The 25592-nt window shown below is 45.6% G+C and overlaps 1 protein-coding gene and 1 pseudogene across 1 annotated transcript in view; one reads left to right on the forward strand and one right to left on the reverse strand.

Annotated features, from left to right (window-relative positions):
* Positions 1–3996: 3996 nt before the first annotated feature.
* CDR2 (cerebellar degeneration related protein 2) overlaps positions 3997–25592 on the reverse strand; it is a 36863-nt gene continuing 15267 nt past the window's right edge. The window contains exons 3-5 of the mRNA XM_062180011.1: positions 8065–8213; positions 7645–7809; positions 3997–5810 (exon numbers count right to left, since the gene is read on the reverse strand). Coding sequence (XP_062035995.1) covers positions 4946–5810; positions 7645–7809; positions 8065–8213 — 1179 coding nt within the window. The 3' untranslated portion in view covers positions 3997–4945. The remainder of the gene's footprint in view (positions 5811–7644; positions 7810–8064; positions 8214–25592) is intronic.
* On the forward strand, positions 10709–10828 carry LOC133751118 (U2 spliceosomal RNA; annotated as a pseudogene).

Below are 25592 nucleotides of genomic sequence, written 5' to 3' on the forward strand. Positions count from 1 at the left end.
GAGTAGCCAGGACCCCAACTGGTCCTCATGGAATGCTGGTATTGCAGGCAGTGGCTTAACCCCCTGTGCCCCAACACCAGCCCCTATGTGAAATCTTAAAGATTATAAGAAAATCCAGTATACACAAACAGTAAAGCGGTGGCTGCCAGGGGCATGAGGAAGGAGAGTGAAGACACAGATCAAAGAATACAAAAGATACCATTATGTACAATTAACAAGCCTACAAGACCCAATGTGTAACATTAAGACTATAGACTCCAAGTTTGCCTTGTATTTTAGGTATTGTTACCAAAAACACATAACAATACAGTATGGTGGGTATGTTAATCTGCTTTAGTTATATCAGGATAAGTATACGGAAACATTCATTGTACAGCTTAAATATATACAATAAAAATAAGGAAAAAATATATTGTACATATTTATAGAAGAGGAAAAGTGAAAATGTATATTTTACTTGATGAAATAAAGTTATAATTTATCCTTGGTAATAAATCCTTTAAATAGGAATAGGTGGGTTCTTGATTAAATAAGGAAAGTGCAGTATAGTTCTGTATCAGACTCTGCACTTATTTCTTAGGGCTGAGACAGGCTTGTACTCTTACCAAAATTACTCAAATTACAACAGGTAGATAAGAATAAGGAAAAGGGCATAAAAATTAAGGAGCCAAGAATCAACTTTTTTTAGCTAAATCGGGAGAATCAAAAGCTATTCTCCATGATAATTCAGTAAGATAGCTGGATGTGAAGCACTAGTTAGGTAGCACAGTTGGAAAGATCTCATTTATAACATCCACGGGATAAAACTTTAACACTTTATAGGACTGAAATGACAAAAATTTGAAAATTCAAACACAAAGGACTCTTTGAACAAATGGAAAGATTTTTTTTTTTTTTTGACAGGCAGAGTGGACAGTGAGAGAGAGACAGAGAGAAAGGTCTTCCTTGTGCCGTTGGTTCACCCTCCAATGGCCGCTGCGGCCGGCGCATCGCGCTGATCTGAAGCCAGGAGCCAGTTACTTCTTCTGGTCTCCCATGCGGGTGCAGGGCCCAAGGACTTGGGCCATCCTCCACTGCCTTCCCGGGGCCATAGCAGAGAGCTGGACTGGATGAGGAGAAACTGGGACAGAATCCGGCACCCCGACCAGGACTAGAACCCGGTGTGCCGGTGCCGCAGGCAGAGGATTAGCCTATTGAGTGCGGCGCCAGCCGGAAAGATGTTTTTGGATAGAAGTCTCTGTATCAATAAATCTGTTCTTATTTTAATCTAGGTCTTTAATTTGATCGACAGAAGTATCACATTTCTCCCAAGAACCAGACAAGCTAATTTTTAAAGGTCATAAAGGAAAAAACTTGCCAAAAAACACCAGAGGAAGTTTAATGAGAGTAACTGAACTTCCCCTTTTGCAGTTAAGAAAATGCCAGTATCCAGCTAATTAAAGACTACACCCAGGTACAGGAAAATCAGATGCTAGGACACAAGGCCCAAATTCATACAGAATTGGTGTCATACTGACACAAGTGAGATTTCAAATGATGGGGAATAAATTGAGCTGATGTTTGGATGGAACTCTCAAACAAAAAACACAAATTAAAAGGTTAATAGGCATAAAAACTACAAAACTTTGCTTAGCAAAAAATGCCATTAACAAGATGATGTAGGAGAAAATATGTGCAATTTCTAATTGCAAAAGGGAATTTCCCAAGCACCAGATCTATTAAATAAGAAAAGCAGAGGCGGGCTTGGCAGGTAGCAGGCAGGATGCTGCTTGGGATGCCCACATCCCATATCAGAGTGCCTGGGTCTGCACCCTGGTTCCACTCCTGACTGCAGCTCCCTGCTGGTGCGCACCCTGGGAGGCAGCAGTGATGGCTCAAGCACTTGGGTCCCTGCCGCCCAACTCCAAGACCCAGGCTGAGTTCCCAGCCTCCAACTGGCCTGGTCCAGCCCTGTCTGCTGCAGGCATTTGAGGAGTGACCCAGCAGATGGAAGCTCTCTCTCTGCCTTTGAAATACATACAAACTACAACAGAAAATGGCAAAGGAGAACACAAACGGCTGACAGATTTAAAAATGTCCTTGTTAATTTAAAAAAATGAAACTATTAGTTCAACAAGGATCAAAAAATTAGCTGACGAGGCTGACGCTGTGGCGTAGTGGGTTAAACTGCCGCCTACAGTGCTGGCATCTCATATGGGGCGCCGGTTCGAGTCCTGGCTCCCCCACTTCCAATACAGCTCTCTGCTATGGCCTGGGAAAGCAGCAGAAGATGGCCCTAGTCCTTGGGCCCCTGCACCTACGTGGGAGACCCGGAGGAAGCTCCTGGTTCTTGGCTTCTTGGCAGTTTTGGGGAGTGAAACAGCAGATAGGAGACTTGTCTCTCTCTGCCTTTCCTTCTCTCTGTATAACTCTTACAAATAAATAAATCTTATAAAAGTTAGCTGAGATGGGTGAGAGATTATGGGCATCCTCATACCTTGTGAATGGGAGTCTCAGCAAACAAAGATGGCACTAGTGAAATGCCTGTGTCTTTTATTACTGTGTCTGCAAGCTTACAAACAGCTAAAGATATAGACAGCTGGTCATTACAAAGGGTTTTTTTTTTTTTTTTTGACAGGCAGAGTGGACAGTGAGAGAGAGAGAGAGAGAGAGAGAAAGGTCTTCCTTTACTGTTGGTTCACCCTTCAATGGCCGCTGCGGCCGGCACATCGCGCTGATCCAAAGGCAGGAGCCAGGTGCTTCTCCTGGTCTCCCATGCGGGTGCAGGGCCCAAGTGCTTGGGCCATCCTCCACTGCCTTCCCGGGCCACAGCAGAGAGCTGGCCTGGAAGAGGGGCAACCGGGACAAAATCTGGCGCCCCGACTGGGACTAGAACCTGGTGTGCCGGCGCCGCAAGGTGGATGATTAGCCTGTTGAGCCACGGCGCCGGCCTTACAAAGGGTTTCTGGGTAGTAGCAAAAGACTAGACAGTTGGAGCCAGCGTTGTGGTGCAGCGGGTTAACGCCTGGCCTAAAGCGCTGGCATCCCATATGGGCACCGGTTCGAGATCCAGCTGCTCCACTTCTGATCCAGTTCTCTGCTATGGTCTGGGAAAGCAGAAGATGGCTCGAGTCCTTGGGCCCCTGCACCCATGTGAGAGACCTGGAAGAAGCTCCTGGCTCCTGGCTTCAGATCAGCGTAGCTCTGGCTGTTGCGGCCAAGTGGGGAGTGAACCATTGAATGGAAGACCTACCTCTCTCTCTTCTTTCTGTGTAACTCTTTCAAATAAATAAAAAATCTTAAATAAATAAAAAAAAAAAAAAGACAGTTTAACGCACTGGAGGCTAAATGGATACTTATTTAACTCTAGACTGGAATACTATACAGGTATAAAGAACACAGATCATCAGAGATATATGGTTCAGTAAAAAAAAAAAAAAAGCAGAAGTACTTATAAGTAAACTACTGGTTTCCAAGTAAGGGATGTCATAGACACTCACGTGCTAAGGTATGCACCAACTATTTTGGAAGAATATACAGGTAATTGATTCTGGGAAGGAAGAGGTTGAGAGATTGTCATTTTTTAATTAAAAAGGGGAAACTTTTAAAATGTATGTTTTTAAAAACTAAAATTCAAAAGCAAAATTAGTTGATTCAATACTCATTGTTATGTTTGAATATTATAGTTTCTTCCCTATAACTGAATGATCAAACGTTTTGAGAATCAACTAGTCAAATGCTGTTAATTCAAAATCAAGTCTGAAGACTACTGAAATAGTGAAAATTATAGAGCATATAAATTTGAAAATGCTTTTCAAGCCTATAGTATTCACAGTGAACATACAGCAATCTGAGTAGAATCTGTGCTACTAAACGACATAATCCCAAGCATTCCCTGTTTAAAGAAACGGGAGAGGTGGTCATTATCCGGTTTTCCTACAGGTGCCTATTGGACAGGCAGTTATACCAGTGAAATGGACATCAGCTTAATTAAAATTATAACATCTATTTGTTCATTTTCATAGGTAGCTTTATTTGGTTTTAGAAAAATACATACAATAATCAGAACCTCAGTTCTTTTAAATAGTTTTAAATTAAAGTATGCAAGTGAGAGGACAATTCCACAGTCAGAACATCAACACTGCTTCATCAAGTCGTCGACAGGCATGTGGGCAGTGTGCAGGAATGGTAGCAGTGGAGCGGGAGCAGCTCAGCCAACACACAGGGGAGCGAGGGGCTGGATCTGCTCCCTTTAGTTTAAGAATCTGAGAAAGGAATTAAAGATCGACATACTCACATATCCTAAAAGCTACAGCTTTGAGTAAAACACTTGAATGTGGGGGCGGGGTGGGGTGGAGGCTCTCTAGGGGTATGCTAATAAGGTAACTGTGATCAAATCAATGTGGGGTTCGATGGATTTAGAGATGTTAGGATTCCCTGCAGTCACAGTTCAACTGGTAGCAGACCTAACGAACTCAAGGGTTTTGGAGTATTTCCTAACTTCATTTATTTTGGATTAGACCCCTGCTTTCTCCTGAACATTCTTCTTAATGAATTCACAGTATCCAACAGTGTTTGCAGCTCCCTGACTTCTAGAGTTTGAGACACTGAGCAAGAAGGCGCAGGGGTTGCCAGTTCCCACTGAGCCCTTTCCCCATGGTACAGTGACCCCAGGAGCTCACATCTCCCCCCACTGGTTCAGGGACTTTTCTAAGAACTGCAGTTAGTTAGTGCGCCAGCCAGAGGCCAGTTTGTCTCGGGATTTCCTGGGGGCACTTAAAGGGACCTGCGTCGCAGGACTGATGGCAAGCAGCTGCCTCCTTTCCTCGTGCTGTGCATTTGCCAAATAAGCAAAGCAGCGAGACAAACGTCAAGAGCAATATCAGGCTTCGGTGTCTACAAACACTTGTCCAGGAGAGAGAGGCGAGAGGAAACGGGCAAGTCAGCAGCACGGCTGAAGCTTCAATTAGGAATAAGAGGAGAGAGATCGGTATTTTGTTCTCTGTTCATTGATCTCCTGCTTAGTTTTCTTGATGCAACTGAAGATCTCCTTAAACAGCGCCTTGTACTCCGGGGGCGTGGTGGTGGTGGGGGAGCCGACGGGCTCTGGTGGAACAGAGGCTGGCTCCCAGCTGCCAGCAGCGGGCTCAGGCTGGGCAGCCATTGCCGTCAGGTCCTTGGCTGGGGCCCTGGAGGTCTGCACAGCCTTGTGCAGGAGTGAGTCCTGTTCCTGCTGGCACTTCTTCAGCAGCTCCTCGTATTTGACCTTCAGGGCACTGTACTGCGTGTCCACCTCGTGCAGGAGGGAGATGCCCCTCTGCTTCACCGCCTTGGCCCTCCTGATGCAGGTCTCCTCGTGGCCCCTCACGAGGTCGCCCCCCGCCAAGCTGCTGAGGCCCGTGTCACTGCTGCTGCGCTTCAGGGGCTTTCGCGGGGCCTCGGGCGCCGGCAGCAGCATCTCCTCCAGCAGGCTCTGGCCCGCCTCTCGGAAAGGAACAAACAGGGAGTCCGGCACGAGCTTCTCAATCCCGTTCACAAAAGGATGCTCGGACTGCAGCATCTGCCGCATCTCGGCCACCTCGGCCTCCAGCTCCAGCGCCCGCGCCCGGTAGGCGTCCGTGGCCCCCAGCTGCTGCTCCAGCTCACTGTTCTCTTTCAGCACGAGCCCGTACTCCTCCTCCACCGTCACCCGCCTCTGCCGCTCCAGGCTCAGCTGTGCCTGCAACATGGCCACCGTCTTCTTCAAGTGCTCGTTTTCTTCTTCATCAGGGCTCTGCTGGCTTTGCAAGGAAGTGATCTTCTCGGCAAACACGTGGTCGTACACAAAGTGTCTACAGGGAGAACGTGAAGCAGTTATGACTCAGGTCAACTGACACTGACAAGGGGGACACTAGTGATTTTTTTCAGCTAAATTTTGCAGGGAGCTGTGACAGTGCCTGAAGCCCATTCCACACTAGAGCAGTGGCCCAAAGTCAAAGTGTGTGAGGCAAACACAGGTTTGTGCCTTTTTTTTTAAAGACTTATTTATTTGAAAGACAGGCAGAGAGGGAAAAAGGCAGAAGGAGGGAAAGAGGGAGAGGAAGGGGCAAAGGGGGAGGGGGAGAGAGGGGGGAGGGGGGAAGAGGGGGAGAGGCGGGGAGGGGGAGAGGGAGGGAGAGGTCTTCCATCTGCTGGTTCACTTCCTAAATGGCTGCAATGGCTGCGGCTGAGCTGATCTGAAGCCAGGTACCTGGAGCCCCTTCCTGGTCTCCCACATGGGTGCAGAGGCCAAGGACTTGGGCCATCTTCCACTGCTTCCCCAGGCCATACCAGAGAGCTGGATGGGAAGTGGAGCAGCCAGAACTTAAACTGGTGCCCATATGAGATGCCAGCACTGAAGACAGTGGCTTTACCAGCTACACCACAGTGCCAGCACTCCCCTCCTTTTTTTTTTTTTTTAATATTAAAAGTACCACAGAGCATCTATTCCCAAGAACCAGCAGCAAGGCAGCCACCTCAGAAGGAAATGGCACAGTGGTCCTCAGCCTCGGCTGCAAATCAGAATCACAGGGCAGCCTTAAAAACTACCGGTGCCTGGGTCCTGCCCCATCAACTCTGACCTACTTGCCTGCTACCTGGTGTTGAGTTTTTAAAGTGGGGCAGGTGTTGCAGAACAGCAATCCCACGTTGGAGCACCCATCCAAGTCCTGGCTCCTTCAGTTCCCATCCAGTTCTCTGCTAATGCCTCTGGGAAGGAAGTGGAAGATGACCAAAGTACTTGGGTCCCTGTCTCCCATGTTGGAGACCGGGGCTCCTGGCTTCAGCCTAGCCGCAACTGTTGCGGCCACTGGTAGTGAACCAGTGGGTGGAAAATCTGTCTCCCCACATCACTCTTTCAAATAAATAAATCATCAAATAAGCAAACAACAACAACAGAACAACTATCGAAGTGATTGCTAACAAGCAGCTAAGGTTGGGAACCACTGCTGAAGTGATTCCTATCCAGGAATGAACAGCAGCATCACCTGGGCAGTTTCTGACCCACACCTAGAAAATTTGATTTAGGCCCGGGGACTGCATTGCCGTTTGCATTTTGAAACACTACACCAGTGATCTGGGTATAGCCAAGGTTGAGAAGCATCAAATGACCCAGCTGGTCTCTCTCCTGTTCAGGTCTAGTCATTATCACTTATCTGCCTCTTTTAGACTGAAAAGCTCAAGAGAGCAGGAACTACATCTATTTTGGTCACCATTCTTCATGTCTGGCACAGCACCACCTAGGGAACGGGGGTAACTAAACAGTTCTTAAGGATTCAAACTCATAGCTCTGAATTATAAAGAGATTTCTTTAGGAAAAAACCTTCTGTTTGTCTGGAGTTTTGTTTCACTGCGATTTCTTTTTGTCTTCACTTTAATGTGAGACACAAAACTGTAGTTTATCAGAAGAACTTACTGTAAGATTTAACATTTGTTAAAAATACTGAAATAAATGCTCTCAAGACTTTCAAAAATGAGATTCCACAGAATTAACTTACTAACACCTAGGAACTCTGGGATCTGTAGGCTTAAGTGCTTCTGTTCAAGCCACTAGTGGTCTAAGAGCCACGTGGCACTTCTGAAAATGGTACTTTAATGACCCAGAGGCCCAGCTGTGTCAGTGACACGGCCACTCCCCGCAGCTCTTACTGGCGGAGGTCATACAGCTCCTTCAGACAGGCAAAGCTGGGCGCCGACTTCTCCCGGTCACTTCTCCCCTGGCTCCTCCTCCCTTGGCCAGACGACTTCAGCTCCTCCACTTGGCTCTGAAGGTGATCGATGTTGGTTTGCAGGCACTCGATTGTTTCCGTCAAGCTGCGAGGAATACACAGAAGCCAATTTCTCCTTGTCATATTAAATTAAAGGTGAAAGCAGTGAGGAGAGATTAGCTGCTAGCCACTCCAACTGGGTTTTCTTAACTGAGAGAACTCCCTTGAATTTAGTCTCCACTCTCCAAATGAACTACATGAAGCCTTACCCCACACTGACCACACTCACTAGTTACCTTCTAGTTGTTTCTAATAAATGCCCCTTACAGTTCCCTCAATAGAGTCCAGAAAATGCACTTACCTCAGAATCTTCTGCTGTGAGGCCTTGCTGTCAGCAACCAGCTTTTGATTAGTTTCTTCCAGCTCCCTTGCTGTGACATCTAACTGCTCATACACCTTTGCGTGCTGCTCATTCATTTGCCGTAGAAGCTCCACCTGCTTGGTCAGATACTGCAAGGGAAGATGATTGAGAAGCAGGTGTCACACAGCCAATACCTGCAGTGTTCCACATTCCCTGCTTCTCTGACACCCACTCATGCAGGCGTGGGGGCAGGCACAGGGCTGCCACCTCGGGGCTCAGCATGCTCCTACCCAGAAGTTCCCTTGGCCTCGTCTCAGGCATGGTTGACTGCATCATCGGCCACGTGGCAACTACACCTAGCCCTTCTCTGGGGGTAGGGCTGATGGTTCTAACCCTCTGATGCTCTGGATGGCTCATGATGAAAATGCTAAGGGTTTTAGCAGCTCTATGGCAGAACAAGGGACAGCTATCTATATCCACATATATATCTTGTTAAACCACAGGTTTATTTTACAAAAAGAACCATAAATCCCAATTAAACTATCCGTCTTCATGGGATTTGAGAATAGGCTAAGCCTTTATAATGCTTAAATCCCTCAGCATCCCTGGTGCAAGAAGAGGTTGGCCCAATTTTACAAAGCATGTAAATTGCATAAAATTAGTATTCAACAGGAAAATCTAAAATGACATGATAATCCTTCAAGAGAAAATGCCCAGGGGCTGGCACTGTGGCATAGTGGGTAAAGCCAACTCCTGCGGTGCCTACATCCCATATGGCTTCCGGTTCGAGTCCCAGCTGCTCCACTTCCAATCCAGCTCTCTGCTATGGCCTGGGAAAGCAGTAGAAGATGGCCCAAGTCCTTGGGCCCCTGTATCCACATAGGAGACCTGGAAGAAGCTCCTGGCTCCTGGTTTTGGATCGGTACAGCTCCAGCCATTGTGGCCAACTGTAAAGTGAACTAATGGATGAAAGACCTCTCTCTCTCTCTCTGCCTCTCCGTAACTCTGCATTTCAAATAAATAAATAAATCTTAAAAAAGAGAGAAAATGCCTGGAACATGCGATCAAAACTTGAGCAAAAATATGCTTTCCAGAAATAAGAAAGCCCAAAGTGGAGGATTTTAGATGATTTTCACTTGAAAAATAAATCAGTTGTTTCTGAGTGAGGCAATCTGGATGAAAAGTTTGTTGATTTCACCAGAAATATTTTAGCTTAATACGTGCCAAAGCTCTGTTATTTTTGATTCTCTCAGAACGTAAACACTACTCTACTGCCTGAGTGTTTTCCCAGCCTGCTTAGGTTGGCCCTGCTTCTGAGATGTTCAAGGAAGAAGAGGAATAATCACAGTAACATCTCGACCCTCCCCACCTGACTCTCCCTGATGGTACTGAAAGAGCACACGGTCCATGAAACATTCATGGTATTGCTCTGGTCACGACTATAGAGAGGAAAATCCTGGCTTGAAGCATTACTGACGATGAGACTATAAAGGGCCGATGACTTCAAAAAACACTCTTCCTGGCCGGCGCCGCGGCTCACTTGGCTAATCCTCCGCCTGCGGCACCGGCACCCCGGGTTCTAGTCCCGGTTGGGGCACCAGTTCTGTCCCGGTTGCTCCTCTTCCAGTCCAGCTCTCTGCTGTGGCCCAGGAGGGCAGTGGAGGATGGCCTGCGCGCTTGGGCCCCTGCGCCCGCGTGGGAGACAAGGAGGGGGCACCTCTTGGCTTTGGATCAGCGTAGTTCTGGCCGTGGCAGCCATTTTAGGGGTGAACCAACGGAAGGAAGACCTTTGTCTCTCTCTCTCTCTCTCTCTCACTGTCTAACTCTGCCTGTCAAAAAACAAACAAAAAAACACTCTTCCTAAGGCTTTTTACACAACCACATGAGTATTTGCAGAGCTAACTCCTTTTGAAGAATGGGATACAGGTCATTCAATGGGCTCTTAGTTATGTGAATAAAGCACATACAGGTTAAACATCTTAAATTCAAAAATGCAAAATGTCCCCAAATCAGAAACTTTTTGAGCAGTGACACTACCAAAAATGGTTCCTATTTTGAGGCATTTCAGATTTTGGATTCTGAATTAGGGATGCTCAACTGGTAGTAAATATCCCCAAATCTTAAAAATTCCAAAATCAAAAGCACTTCTGATTTTACTTAAGGGATTTTTACTTCAGGGATACTCAACCTGTTTGGACTTTTTCCAAACTTCATTACAAAACTTGGTGGCCATGCTTAGCCTCTCTATAACGTCAACTTTCTCATCTGAAATTCTTAGGAGTCAAGTGTTTTGGAAAATTCTTTGTGTTTTAGAAAGACAATGTGATACATCTGATAACCTCCACCGTGAAGACTGGGCAGCATCCTGCCGTCCATGGAGCACTGACACTTCTGCATCACAAAGTAGGAAGAAGGATAAACAGCGTCGCAGGGGCTTCTGGCAAATAAATCTGCTACAAACTTCAGGAAAAAGGCTTGGTTCGGAGGGCTTTTTGGGTTTGGAATGAATCCTGAGGGGCTGTGTGTGGATCTGTTCGCAGCTCCCATGTAGAACTGGCAGGATTAAATGAGATAGGTGAGCACGCTGCTTCCTGCTTGTTCTTCACTGCCTCAGCCTCTCTAGGTCCCCTGGAAGTGGGCCACCATCGCTTCTCGGCCTTTTGGCTAAGATCAAGTGTGGAAATGAACCACTAATTTTTCTGGGAAAGCTTTTTCAGAATTGTAGGAGTAGGCCTTCAATCCTGCCCACTGCCTATCAATGCCATGTTAGCTTTCCATCACTGATGGGAATTTGTTCAATCTCTTAGGAATACTGGGGTGGTAAAAAGGCTTAGATTCACAGAAATATACAAAGCGTCTTCAAAAAGTTTGTGGAAACTGCATGTTTCCTTTGAATTTCATTTTCCACGTAATTATATATAACAGCTGCAGGGGTTGGTGCTGCAGAGTAGTAGGCTAAGCCCAGACCCCTGATCAAGAAGGCAAATTTGAGTCACATTTCCTGCTTCTTAGCTAAAAAATAAAAATTAAAAAAAAATTCTTTTCTTAAAAGACTGGTGTCACAGATTGATTTTTGTGATAATCAAGCAGTAGATCTACCTAATTTGGTTACAATTTTTGCCAACCTAGATAAATATGCTTGCCCATGGCATCCACACACACACACACACACACACACCCGGCCCGGTCATGACCCGTGAACAGCTGCCTGATGGGATCCTCTTGGCTGAAGTAGAACTAACTCCTGGTACTTTTTCCATCCTTTTGAGGAAAGAAATCACTTCTGGAACAAGATTCCCCTGTGTGAATAATCTCAAAAGTACAATTTCCACTCTCATGTCTCTCGGGTTGATCCTCTGTGGGGTCCTCATGAGTTGAACCCCAATTCTTGTTAATTTGAGGCAGAACTGGGTTTCACTGCAGAGATCCTCCTGGTTGGCCCTTTCGGGGTTCTGGTTGTAGTACGCTGATTTCTGGCATATGAAACCTAGTCTAGGGTCTGTTATAACCTGCTTTGCTCACATGGTGCATGTCACTGTTGGGGAATGAGGCGGCAATCCTAGTGGAAGTAACTGATTTCCTATCCCCCAAAGGCCTGAGGCAAGTCTTCCGGCTCATCCTCTGCCATGTGGAGAGGAAGGCACAAATCGGGGAGCCCAGACTATTTTCCAGGAACATGGAATACAGGAAAACAAGGAATGGTTTTCCTTTCTCTCAGCCACAAGGAAACCTAATTCAGGCAAAGTCTTTCTCAAACCTAGTTGGGGCAATTTCCACCTGGACAAATATTGGCTACTATACATAACCAGGGACAGTGTCACAGATTTTGTTATGCTCATCCATTCTTTTAAAATTTATTTTATTTAGTTGAAAGGCAGAGAGAGGAAGAGAAATAAAAGGAGGCAGAGATCTCCCATCCACTGGTTCATTTCCCAAATGCATGCAACAACCAGGGCAGGACCAGGTTGAAGCCAGGAGCCCAGAACTCAATCTGGGTCTCCCACATGGGTGGCAGGGACCCAGGTACTTAAGTTGTCACCTGCTGCCTCTCATGGTGCACATTAGCAGGAAGCTGCAATGGACAGCAGAGGTGGGATCTGAACCCAGGTAACTCTGATATGGGATGTGTGAGACCCAAACAGCAACATAACCATTATGCCAAATGCCCATCCCTCACTCCCCATTCTTCACTTTGGATTTATATAACTGAAAAAATAACATGTCTTTCAACGGAGATGATTCAGAATGGAGAACCTCTTTACTTTTTTTTTTTTTTTTTTTTTTTTACTCATAATCCCAACTGGGCTGGTATCCAAGCTTTTCCAAATACCTTACTAACCCCAAGGGAACAGATTAACAGTTTCGTAAAAGGCCTACCAGGAGGCTGAATGGCTCTGTGGGCTGAATCCAAACACTCCTGCTGATCAGAAGATTCCTGGGACTATGCCTGCCCCAGGTGACCAACAAAACTGAATCACTATAAAGAATGCCTGATACACAAAAAGGAGTACCAGCATAAAAATTATGTAACGTCTTTGTGGTACGTATATTATGCACTTGTACACACTATATGTTGTGTCTCCCTGGTAAAATTTTCTAAAGAATTCTATTTTTTTTTAAGATTTATTTATTTATTTGAAAGAGTTACACAGAGAAAGAAGGAGAGGCAGAGAAAGAGAAAGAGAGAGAGAGAGAGAAATAGAGAGGTCTTCCATCCACTAGTTCACTCTCCAAATGGCCACAATGGCCAGAGTTGTGCTAATACGAAGGCAGGAGCTTCTTCCAGGTCTCCCATGGGGGTGCAGGGGCCCAAGGACTCGGGCCACTATGTACTGCTTTTCCAGGCCATAGAGGAGAGCTAGATCGGAAGTGGAGCAGCTGGGCCTTGAACTGGCATCCACATGGGATGCCAGCACTGCTGGTGGAGGCTGCTATGCTACCTGCTATGCTACAGCGCTGGCCACAAGAATTCTTTTTTTTTTTTTAAGATTTATTTGAAAGTCAGAGTGACATACAGAGAGGAGAGGCAGAGAGAGAGAGAGAGAGAGAGAGAGAGAGAGAGGTTTTCCAACCACTGGTTCACTCTCCAATTGGCTGCAACGGTCAGAGCTGCACCAATCCGAAGCCAGGAGCCAGGAGCTTCTTCTGGGTCTCCTGCGCAGGTGCAGGGGCCCAAGGACTTGGGCCATCTTCTATTACTTTCCCAGGCCACAGCAGAGAGCTGGATTGGAAGTGGAGCAGCTGGGACTTGAACTGGCGCCCATATGGGATGCTGGCACTGCAGGCAGCAGGTTTACCCACTACGCCATAGCACCAACCCCAAGAATTCTATTTTTAAAAACTTTCTTGGGGTTGGTGCTGTATGTAAAAAGTTAAGCCTCTCCTTGCAGTGCCGGCATCCCACATTGGGGCTGGTTCAAGTACCAACAGCTCCACTTCTGATCCAGCTCCCTCCTAAGAAGGTGGACCCTAAGAAGGTCTCCCACAAGGGAAACCTGGAAGAAGCTCCTGGCTTCGGCCTGGCCCAGCCCCAGCTGTTGTGGAGTGAACCAGCAGATGGAAGATGATCGACCTCTCTATTTCCACCTTTCAAACAGATAATCTTAAAAAAATGTCTTGGGGGTCAGTGGCACTGTGGTGTAGCAAGTAAAGCTAGCACCCGCATCCCACATGGGTGCTAGCTAGTTCAAGTCCCAGCTGCTCTACTTCCCATCCAGCTCCTTGCTAATAGCCTAGGAAAAGCAGAAGATGGCCAAAGTGTCATGTGGGAGAGCCGGATGAAGCTCCTGGCTCCTGGCCTAGCCCTGGCCATTGCAGCCATATGGGGAGTGAACCAGCAGATGGAAGACTTCTCTTCCTCACTATCTCTGTAACTTCATCTTTCAAATAAATAAGTAAATATTTTAAAAAAATCATTTTGGCTGGCGCCACAGCTCACTTGGCTAATCCTTTGCCTGTGGCGCTGGCACCCCAGGTTCTAGTCCCAGTTGCTCCTCTTCCAGTCCAGCTCTCTGCTGTGGCCTGGGAAGGCAGTGGAGGATAGCCCAGGTGCTTGGGCCCTGCACCTGCATGGGAGACCAGGAGGAAGCACCTGGCTCCTGGCTTCAGATCGGCGCAGCATGCTGGCCTTAGCGGCCAATTGTGGGGGTGAACCAATGGAAAAAGGAAAACCTTTCTCTCTGTCTCTAACTGCCTGTCCAAAAAAAAAAAAAAAAAATCCTTTTATTTATCTGAGAGGCAGAGAGAGACAGAGGAGCTCCCCTCCCATTTGCTGGTTTACTCCCTGAATGCCTGCAACAGTAAGGGTGAGCCAAGCTGAAGCTGGGAACTGGGAGCTGATTCTGGATCTCCCATGATCTCCCATGTGGGTGGCAGCGAGCCAAGTACTTACTTGAGCCATCATCACCTGCTGCCTCCCTGGGTACACATAAGCAGGAAGCTAGAGTCAGGAGCAGACTTGGAACTTGAACCCAGGCACTTTGTGATATGGGTTGCAGGCATCCCAAGCGGCATCTTAACTGCTAAGCCAAATGCTTGCCAAAAATTCTACATCTTATTGGCTTACATATAAATGAGCAGTCACATAAACTAAAACTGTTAATCTAAATACCTTTGAGTTCACATGATTTAAATAAATCTGAAAAATAAGTCTGAGCAGTTTTAAAGTTGTTAAAAAAATAGAGAGAGAGAGAAAAAGATGTTTTCAGAATTATTAGCATACATTTCTGCCTGGGTTTGCTGGCCAGGCAGGTACCTTTTATTAAATGTCTGTGATCACAAAGGTATAATTTTCACCTAAGAGTAAACTGTGCAGATAAAAGCATAATGCAATGCTCATTCCTTCCTTGCAGCAAGAACAACAATTTAGCTTTTGGGGTTTTTCTTGATAAGAAAATAATTTAAAACGATCATAATATTTCAGTTTCCATAAGTATTCCAAATATACTTTAAAAATAAACTGAGCAAATATAAATGAAATAAATGTGTCTAAATATAATTCAAATACTCTTGGCTTAAGTTCTATAAGACAATATGTTGGGGATGGGGCCGGCGTCGTGGCTCACTTGGTTAATCCTCTGCCTGCGATGCCGGCATCCCATATGGGCGCCAGTTCTAGTCCAGTCCAGCTCTCTGCTGTGGCCCAGGAAGGCATTGGAGGATGGCCCAAATGCTTGGGCCCCTGCACCTGCGTGGGAGACCAGAAAGAGGCACCTAATTCCTGGCTTCGGATTGGTGCAACTCCAGCCATGGAGGCCACTTGGGGAGTGAACCAATGGAAGGAAGACCTTTCTCTCTGTCTCTCTCACTGTCTATAACTCCACCTGTCAAATAAAAAATACGTTGGGGCTGGGGCTGTGGCAAAGCAGGTAAAGCTGCCATCTGCAGTGCTGGCATCCCATATGGGCACTAGTCTGAGTTCTGGCTGCTCCACTTCCAATCCAGCTCCCTGCTAATGTACCTGGGAAAGCAGTGGAGGATGGCCCAAGTCTCCTGTACCTACATAAGAGGCCTGGAAGAAACTTCCAGCTTCAGCCTGGCCCAGCCCTGGGTGTTGCAGCCATTTGGAGAGTGAATCAGCGAATAGAAAATCTCCCTCTCCCACCGTCTCTGCAATCCAGCTTTAAAAGGCAGGGGGCGCTGTGGTGCAAAGCCCTTGCCTGCACACCAACATTCCATATGGGCTCTGGTTTGAGTCCTGGTTGTTCCACTTCAGATCCAGCTCTCTGCTAATACACCTGGGAAAGCAAAGTCCTTGGGCCCCTGCACCCATGTGGGCTACCTAGAAGAAGCTCCTGGCTTTAGATTGGCTCAGCTCCAGCCACTGGGGCAATTTGGATAGTGAACCAGCGATGAAAGACCTCTCTCTCTTTCTGCAACTCTTCCAAATAAATACAATAAATCTTTTTTGAAAAAGACAATATGCTTGATATGTTTTCATAAATTGTTAGTATATGACCATTCAAGGCTGCTTTAAAGTTACTAAGAATTAATATTCTACTTAAAAAACATTTTTAGATTCAAAAGGAATTTTACATAATTTTGTCCTGAAATGAAATAGCTGTATTATTCTAGAATGGTAACAAAGATGGGGCATGTCACAGAGGGTCTGAGCAGATCATGTAAGGTTTATGAAGAACAAATCTTAGGAAAACTTTGTATATGATCAAGATAGCTATAATTAGAAAAATTTTTGCAATTCCCTGCAAATCAAATATTAATCCACTGATTTAAAACCACAATCTCTTATTTTTAAAGCAACAGGCCTTCTTGAAATATTGATCTGCTCTTGGTAAAAGAAAGGAGTTTTGATTTTTAATTCTGAAATGTTTAGTTTTCCTTCCATCTTCTGAATTGCAGCTTTTCCTTTTATAGTTTCCATGTAATTGTTGACTCACTCTTTCAAGTTTATGGTCAGCAACTGGGTCCTCCCCAGTCCAGACTCTGCTATTATAGTCTGACACTGAAAATGCTGCCTCAAAGGCCTAGACCCTGTAACCAGACAGCACTTTGTTTTTAAGTCATGCATTACTCTACTCAAGGTTTCCTTGTTTGAACCCTTCTGTAATATAACCTTGGACACACAGTATTCCAATGTCTAATTAATCAAGGACCTTTCCCTCTGGTCTGATAGCTAGACCACCTTACTGGAGTTCATATAAGGAGAAGCAAACATACTGCAACCAGCCAAGGAAGCAAGATCTTGTGTTTTATCAAGACAATTCCTAGTATTTTCTGCTGTCTTTATTAGGTTTCTAGTGTTTAGGAAACTGAGTCTTTAAAGAGTTAAGACATTTTAAGAAATCTTTATTTATTTTAAAATATCTTACGTGGATTGCTCTCTTTCTAACTGGTAAAGTCATTGTGATTAAATGGACGACTATTATTTCACAAGGATCTAAGATCCTTTATTTAAAAAGAAAACCTACTTATTTCAAAGGCAGAGCAAAAGAGAGAGAGAGAGAGAGAGGGAGAGGGAGGGAGGGGGGAGAGAGGGAGGGGGGGAGAGAGAGAGAGAAATATCTTCCATCTGCTGTTTGACTTCCCAGATGGCCACAACGGTTGGGGCTCAGAACTTCATCCGGGTCTCCTACATGAGTGGCAGGGGCCCAGGAACTTGGTTCGTCATTTGCTGCCTTCTTAGGTGCATAAGCAAGGAGCACAGTCTGAAGTGGAGCAGCCAGGACTCAAACTTGCACTCTGATATGGGATGCCACCATGCAGCATCTCAAGTAGCAGTTTAAACTTGCTGTGCCATAGCAAAGGCACCAGATCCTATTTTGATCAAAGATTTTAAATCTTTTGGAATCTTTGGCAGATTTCCTTAGGATCAAAGTTCTAAATTAATTTTTTTAAAATGTATTTATTTGAAAGGCAGAGTTACAGAGAAACAGAGGCAGAGAGAGAGAGAGGTCTTCCATCCGCTGGTTCGCTCCCCAATTGGCAATAACGGCCAGAGTTGCACCGATCCGAAGCCAGGAGCTTCTTCTGAGTCTCCCACTCAGGTGCAGGGGCCCAAGGCCTTGGGCCATCTTCTACTGCTTTCCCAGACCGTAGCAGAGAGCTGGATGGGAAGTGAAGTAGCTGGGACTCAAACTGGCACCCAAATGGATGCTGGCACGGCAGGCGGTGGCTTTACTTGCTACGCCACACCACTGGCCCCTAAATTAATTATTTTGACTGAGATTTCCCATTGGGGCTCTGGAGATTCTCAAAGTATGTATCTAATATCTTGAAGACATAATAAACTCATTGGGCTTATTTGGCATACTGGGTTATATCAAAAACATTGCCAAATAATAAAGTGGCACTAAACTTTGACTGAGTTACATTCATATAGCTATGTTAATTAATGTTAATGTTCCAAAGATTATAGAAAATGTATAAGGGTCTAACAGTCCTGGTGTGGTGCTATTATGACTGATGTCTTAACGGGACAGAGATCCTGAAGACGTTTTAGAGATCTCTGAGACTGTCCCTCCCACCACAGGCCCAGAGGACGGGAGGACAGACTTAATCTCGTGGAACCCCAAGTCCCTTTCTGAAATGCTATATACAACAAAAAGAACTTTATTTCCTTGTCAATTGCTGAGTTGTTACCATAATTGTAACCATGATTATCCTAAGACTTTTTTTTTTTATGTCATCCACAGTTTTGATTCTTCTCTGAAAGTATTTACAATCAAATTCACACAAAAGACTCTTTTATAACCTTTTTTTTTTCTTTTTTGGACAGGTAGAGTTACAGTGAGAGACACACACATAGAGAAAGACAGAGAGAAAGGTCTTCCTTCCGTTGGTTCACCCCCCAAATGGCCGCTATGGTCCGCGCTGCGCCGATCCGAAGCCAGAAGCCAGGTGCTTCCTCCTGGTCTCCCATGCGGGTGCAGGGCTCAAGCACTTGGGCCATCCTCCACTGCCTTCCCAGGCCACAGCAGAGAGCTGGACTGGAAGAGGAGCAACGGGGACTAGAACCCGGCGTCCATATGGGATGCTGGTGCCACAGGCGGAGGATTAACCAAGTGAACCACAGCGTCGGCCCCCACACAAAAGACTTTTTTTTAATTTATTTTTTATTTTTATTTTTTGACAGGCAGAGTGGACAGTGAGAAAGAGAGACAGAGAGAAAGGTCTTCCTTTGCCGTTAGGTCACCCTCCAATGGCCGCCACATCACACCGATCCGAAGGCAGGAGCCAGGTACTTCTTCTGGTCTCCCATGGGGTGCAGGGCCCAAGCACTTGGGTCATCCTCCACTGCACTCCCGGGCCACAGCAGAGAGCTGGACTGGAAGAGGGGCAACCAGGACAGAACCCGGTGTGCCAGTGCCGCAAGGTGGAGGATTAGCCTATTGAGCCACGGTGCCGGCCACAAAAGACTCTTAACAAATACTCTTGAATACAGATTTCTGATAACTACATGAAAATTTCCAGAACTCTAATAAAGGAGCTGATGAGTTTATAAAACAAAAATTACATGAGACTGGATGAAATGATAAAAATGGAAGGCGTTTTATGTCTGTTATTTAACATGTTGTTGGTTCGGAGCCAGCACTGTGGCATAAGTATCCACTTGCGGGGCTGGCATCCCATGTGGGCACAGGTTCAATTCCTGGCTGCTCCACTTCTGATCCAGATCTCTTCTAATGTGCCTGGGAAAGCAGTGGAAGATGGTCCAAGTCCTTGGGCCTCTAAACCCATGTGGGAGACTCAGAAGAAGCTTCTGGCTCTTGGCTTCAGATCGGCCCAGCTCTGGCCATTGCAGACATTTGGAGAGCCAACCAGTGGGTGGAAGAAACCTCTGCTTCTCTCTCTCTCTCTCTCTCTCTCTCTCTCTGCCTCTCTGTAACTCTGGCTTTCAAATAAATAAATAAATCTTCATTTTAAAAAAAATGAGATTATAATATACTAAATCATTTTTCTTGGTGCACTTATATAAATATTCAACCCAAAACTTATAAGCAAACTGTTTATCTTTGATAAATACTGTTCAAGCTATAGATGAAAACTTATAAATAAATCTTAAAAAAAAACCCTATAATACACCTATTGAGTTATAACTGTGTTCTTTGTTTTTGAGATGCAAGCTCAATTTGTTATGCTCTTGTTGGTTTTATTTTGTATTTTCCTTTTTTTTTTTTTTTTAAGATTTATTTATTTATTTGAAAGTCAGTTACACAGAGAGAGGAAAGGCAGAAAGAGAGAGAGGTCTTCCGTCTGATGGTTCACTCCCCGGGTGGCCACAACAGCTGGAGCTGCACTGATCCAAAGCCAGGAGCTTCTTCTGGGTCTCCCACACGGATGCAGGGGCCCAAGGACTTGGGTCATCTTCTACTGCTATCCCAGGCCATAGCAGAGAGCTGGATCGTAAGAGGAGCAGCCGGGACTAGAACCCTTGCCCATATGGGATGTCGGCGCTTCAGGCCAAGGCGTTAACCCACTCCGCCACAGCCCGGCCCCTGTATTTTCCTTATAAACTTTATGCCTGTTGCCTGTCAAAATTCTACAGAAGTACAAACTAACAATATATCGCTGGCCTGGCACTTTGAGATGACAACTATTGCCTACAGAACAGTTAAACTTGAAAATGGACTCCAGGTAAACTCAACCTAAGAACCATTTCTAAACCTCTTTGTTGCTCAAATGAGGCTTAAAGGGTTTGTGACACTGCTGGTCCTCAATCACTTCCCTCCCAATGTGAGACCAGATTAGACTAATAATCAGGACAGGTCCATCCTGGCAATGAGGGACAATCAAAATCTAGCTACTGGATGACTGATCAATGGTGTTTTCCCAAAAATGGGCCTCAATCGTAAGAGAAGAATATAAACATTGTTAAAATCAAGATGCAGTCCCTTTTGCCAACCCTAACAAAAATAAAGCCATGGTTAAGAAGAATGGGCTCTATTTTTAAAAATTATTTGCATTTTATTTGAAAGGCAGAGAGACCTTTCATTCACTGGTTCACTCCCTAAATGCCCACAATAGCAAGGGCTGGGCCAAGCTAGAGCCAGGAGCTCCTAACTCCTGCCTGGGAGGGTGTGCATCATCAGGAAACTGGGATTGGAAAATGGAGCTGGGATTTGAACCAGGCACTCCAATATGGGATGCAGGTGTCCCAAGTGGCATCTGAAACCTTGTCAAACATCCACCCCAGAACAGTTTCTTAAACATGACTGTCTGAAAGTAACTATCACAAAAGACTGCCAGAAATACAGCCTAAACAGAGGGCAACCATTTTAAAAGATATGTTAGCAATGTAGACAAAGTATTCTTGGTATGCTCACTTCTAAAGCTGGAGTTTATGTAAACCAAGACATGATTCAAAATCTGTCAGCTACTATTGGTCAAACTGTCAAAGACATTTGTAGGAGCATAGCTGCTTGACAAGCATTGCTGAATTCCCTTGCCCATGTAGTTTTAGATAACAGGGTAGTATTAGATTATCTACTGGTCAAGGAAGGAAAAATGTGTACAGCTATTCATACTACTTGCTGTACTTACATAAATACCTCTGGAAAAATAAAAACCAGATTAGTCAGGATCACCCAAAAAGCTACATAAGATTGAAGAACAAAGATGCTTACACAACCTATTCTTTTGGCTACCATCTTTAGGAACAAATGGGGCTATTTCATCAGCTATTACAAATTTTTATTTTAATTATAACTGAGATGTCTCATAGCTTTCAAATGTTAAGGTAAAACACATACTCTGTATGTCAACTATTTATATCCATCAATCCTCCAAAGAACTGGACCCTGGTACTCAAGAGTACTTACAACTAAATCTGTTTCTTCACTCTAGAATCTCTCAACAGGGACTACCTAGAGCAGTACTTGTTCCTTGATTGCTCAAGATTGAGAAATGAACTGAATGGGGGCACTGAAACTGGACTGTTAACCAGATTTCCTTCTGATGCCCCAAACTCAAAAACCTCATTAGATTTTCCATTCCTTTCCTGCAAGTTCCCTATCTTACTGTTTAAAAAAATATGATCAGACCACTTAATAAGTTCCTGCTTTCTTCTAATGCAGATTAAATAAAAACTTATGGGGCTGGCGCTGTGGCATAGCAAGTTAAGCCACTACCTGCAGCATCGGCATCCCATGTGGGTGCTGGTTCTAGTTCCAGCTGCTCCACTTCTAATCCAGCTAATGTACCTGGCTAAGCAGAAGAGGATGGTATAAGTGCTTGGGTCCCACAACCACATGGGAGACCTGGAAGAAGTTCTGGGCTCCTGGGTTCAGTCTGGCCCAGCTCTGGCCATTGTGGCCATCTAGGGAGTGGACCAGTAGATGGAAGATCTCTCTTTCAAATAATAATAATAATAATAATAATAATAATAAAAAACTTACTTAAAAAGCATAGAGACAGAGATCTCCCATCCACTGGTTTACTCTTCAAATGCCCATAACAGATAGGGTTGGACCAAGATGAACCCAAGAGGTGGGAACTCAAAATAGGTCGCCCACATAGGTGGCAAGAACCCAATTATTTGAGCCATCATCTGCTGCCTCTTCTGGGGTACACATTAGCAGGAAGCTAGAATGGAGGATATAGAGAGAACTCAAAGGCAGGCACTTTGATACAGGATGCAGATTCCTAAGGGGTGGCTTTAACTGCTGTGCCACGTGCCCACCCCAGTTCTTGATTTCTTAGGACAGCTGCTTAGGACATGGTCAAAGAAACACAGAAAAAAAAAAAAAAAAAACTGATTCACATAACCTGTGCATGCACAGAAGGAAAACCTAACCTGCAGAACTAGAGAGACCACAGCCCTTCCAGAGGTAAAAGCTCTGTTAGACAAGGAAATCTAGAATTAAAAGTCTATCTTACTATGCTGACCTGATTCCAAGTCCCTCTGATCACAAGTTGCTTCACCAGCCTTTCCACACACCACCTACCTAATCCACAAAACTTTCTCCAGAACCCCAAAGAGGTAGATTTGAGTCACATTTGCTGCATTCTTGCCGGTTGGTTAAATAAAGCCTACCTCTTTTCAAACGGCTTGTGTCAGAGATCAGTGACTTGCCTCAACCTACGTCTCAGTGGTAACAGGATGACAGGAGGAGGGAAGATTTAAGGGAAGTTAACAGTGGCTGGCGCCGTGGCTTAACAGGCTAATACTCCGCCTTGCGGCACCGGCATAACGGATTCTAGTCCCGGTTGGGGTGCCAGATTCTATCCCGGTTGCCCCTCTTCCAGGCCAGCTCTCTGCTATGGCCCGGGAAGGCAGTGGAGGATGGCCCAAGTCCTTGGGCCCTGCACCCGCGTGGGAGACCGGGAGAAGCACCTGCCTCCTGGCTCCTGGCTTCGGATCAGCGAGATGTGCTGGCCACAGCGGCCATTGGAGGGTGAACCAACGGCAAAAAGGAAGACCTTTCTCTCTCTCTCTCACTATCCACTCTGCCTGTCCAAAAAAAAAAAAAAAAAAAAGGAAGTTAACAGCCATGACCAAAACTAATAAAGAAACCTTCACATGAATCTCATCAGTGTGGACCACCAGGGCCTGTAGACAGGGACTGTTAACCTCAACCAATCCAGAAGCATCAATTACTTCTCCTTATGGACTGTTCTCCTGTCCCAATACTGACTATACCCTGTGTTATCTTGCCCCTCCTACCTATAAGCCAATGTTGACTCAATGGAAACAGCTTATGCCTGCTTTCCCCAAATTTTCACTATTTAAAAAATAATGCTCTTGGGGCCAGTATTGTGGTGCAAATTAACTCCAATTGGGATGTCCATATCCTATGCTGGAGTGCTAGTTCAAGACCCAGCTATTGAGGCTGGCACTGTGGCATAGTATGTCAAGCCTCTGCCTGTGGCGCCAGCATCCAATCTAGGGGCCTGTTCAAGTCCTGGCTGTTCCTCTTCCAATCCAGCTGTTTTAGCCTTGGAAAGCAGAAGATGATGGCCCAAGTGCTTGGGCCCCTGCACACACGTGGGAGACCCAAAGAAGCTCTTGGCTCCTGATCGGCCCAGCTCCAGCAGTTGCGGCCATTTGGAGAGTGAACCAGTGGATGGAAGATCTTTCTCTATTTATTCCTCTCTCTGTAACTCTACCTTGCAAATAACTAAATAAAACTTTTAAAACTTAGCTATCCCACCTCTAATCCAGGATCCTGCTAATGCATTTGGTGGGAAGAAATGGATGATGGCCCAAGCATGTGGATCCCTACCACTAGTGTGCAAGACCTGGATGGGGTTCCTGGCTTCTGGCTATTGTGGGCCCCAGAGGAGTGAACCAGCAGAACAAAGATTTCTATTTCTCTCTCTCTTCCCTACCCCTTCCCTCTATGTTGTTCTGCCGTTCAAATAAATAAATCTTTTTTAAAAAATGCTTATAGTGGGGCTGGCATAGTGGGCTAAGCCTCTGCCTGTAGTATCTGTGACTTCATCACCCACATAGAAATTAGATATTTTTACATCACACTACAGTGGTAGCAGAAATCTTGACTTATTACTTGCACTCATCACTATTTGAAATTATGGTATTTTTTTTCACCACTAGATCTTGTTTTAAGAGATTTTAATTATAATGTCATGTAATTTAAGAGAATCGCTGTAGAGCTCATTAGTCAAAGGGACCCATGGTGCACACATACAGAAGGCTAAGAGCCCCAGTTATCCTTGCAGCTTCATTTCAGACATACTTTAGAAGCCTCCTCAGACTACCTGGTCTAAAGCGGCACCTGCCTGGGGCCAGCGCTGTGGCGCAGCGGGTTACAGTCCCAGCCTGCGGTGCAGGCATCACATATGGGCGTCAGTTCATGTCCCGACTGTTCCTCTTCCGATCCAGCTCTCTGCTATGGCCTGGGAAAGCAGTGGAAGATGGCCCAAGTCCTTGGGCCCCTGCACCCACGTGGGAGACCTGAAGGAAGCTCCTGGCTCCTTGCTTAGGATCTGGCTGTTGCAGTCATTTGGGGAGTGAACCAGTGGAATGGAAAACCTCTTTCTCTCTGGCTCTACCCCTCTCTGTTGCTCTTTCAAATAAATAAAATTCTTTAAAAAAAAAAAAAAAAAAAAGCAGCACCTGCCCAAGGCACCTTTAAACACTTAACACAAGGACAGTCAATGGAAATGTTTCCTTGAAGGCTCCTGGATATGTAGTTTATTCCTCACACAGTAGGAATTAAAGAAAATGTGGCTGTCAATTCCTAGATCTCTACCTATAGCAGCTTATTGTGCTCAACACTACAACTCAGTCGGTGAAACGTCAAGACAGATTTCATTGAAAGAGTCTGAGAAGACCTTTAGTTACAGTCCTCTTGTGAAAAGAGACTATTCGTCACTGATTCTCCTCTTTATTCCATTTACAGGTTATTTCTCTGTATTTATTCCCATGGCATCTGTTGAGGTGGATTCGTTCCGAGAGGAGCAGCATGGTGTGGGCAAGAGGTGCGGAGTCACCACAGAGACCCTGGGAGTCGGGTGAAAGCAGGCCAGAGGCGAGCAGCCCACAGACTCGTTTATTTCAGTTGGTACAGCAGCTTAAGTAGCCAAGGCAGCCAATCCGGTCAAAGGGTGGCTATGACTGACCAATCACAGCCTGTTGCCAGGCAGTTTCCGAAGCCATCCAATCACAGCCTGTTGCCAGTCAGGCTCTGTTGTCATGTGGTTTCCGAAGCCATCCAATCACAGCCTGTTGCCAGGCAGTGTCTGTTGCCAGCAGCCATCTTGGCTTGGCCTTCTCATGCCACCACATTTCCCCCTTTCTGTTTATTTTTGAGCAATGGGAGGCATAATTCTTGGCCATACCATTGTTGACCCCATTTCCATGTGGTCTCTGTACGCAGCTGTGCCTGTCTTAGGTTGTCCCCCAGGGGATCTTACCCGTCATTGACTAACCAGCGCTCACAACGGGAAACCACAGGAGTACTTGCTCAGATGGGGGTAGGAATGAGGAACAATGGTAATCAGGAATGGTGTAACCACACACAGGCTGTGGGCCGTCTGAGTGGCTAACCAGAGCTACTGGGGTATAAAACAGTAGCAGATGTGGCTATGGGCAGTTCCTCAGGGTAGGT

The sequence above is a fragment of the Lepus europaeus genome, chromosome 21 (genome assembly GCF_033115175.1).
Source record: "Lepus europaeus isolate LE1 chromosome 21, mLepTim1.pri, whole genome shotgun sequence".
NCBI lineage: Eukaryota > Metazoa > Chordata > Mammalia > Lagomorpha > Leporidae > Lepus > Lepus europaeus.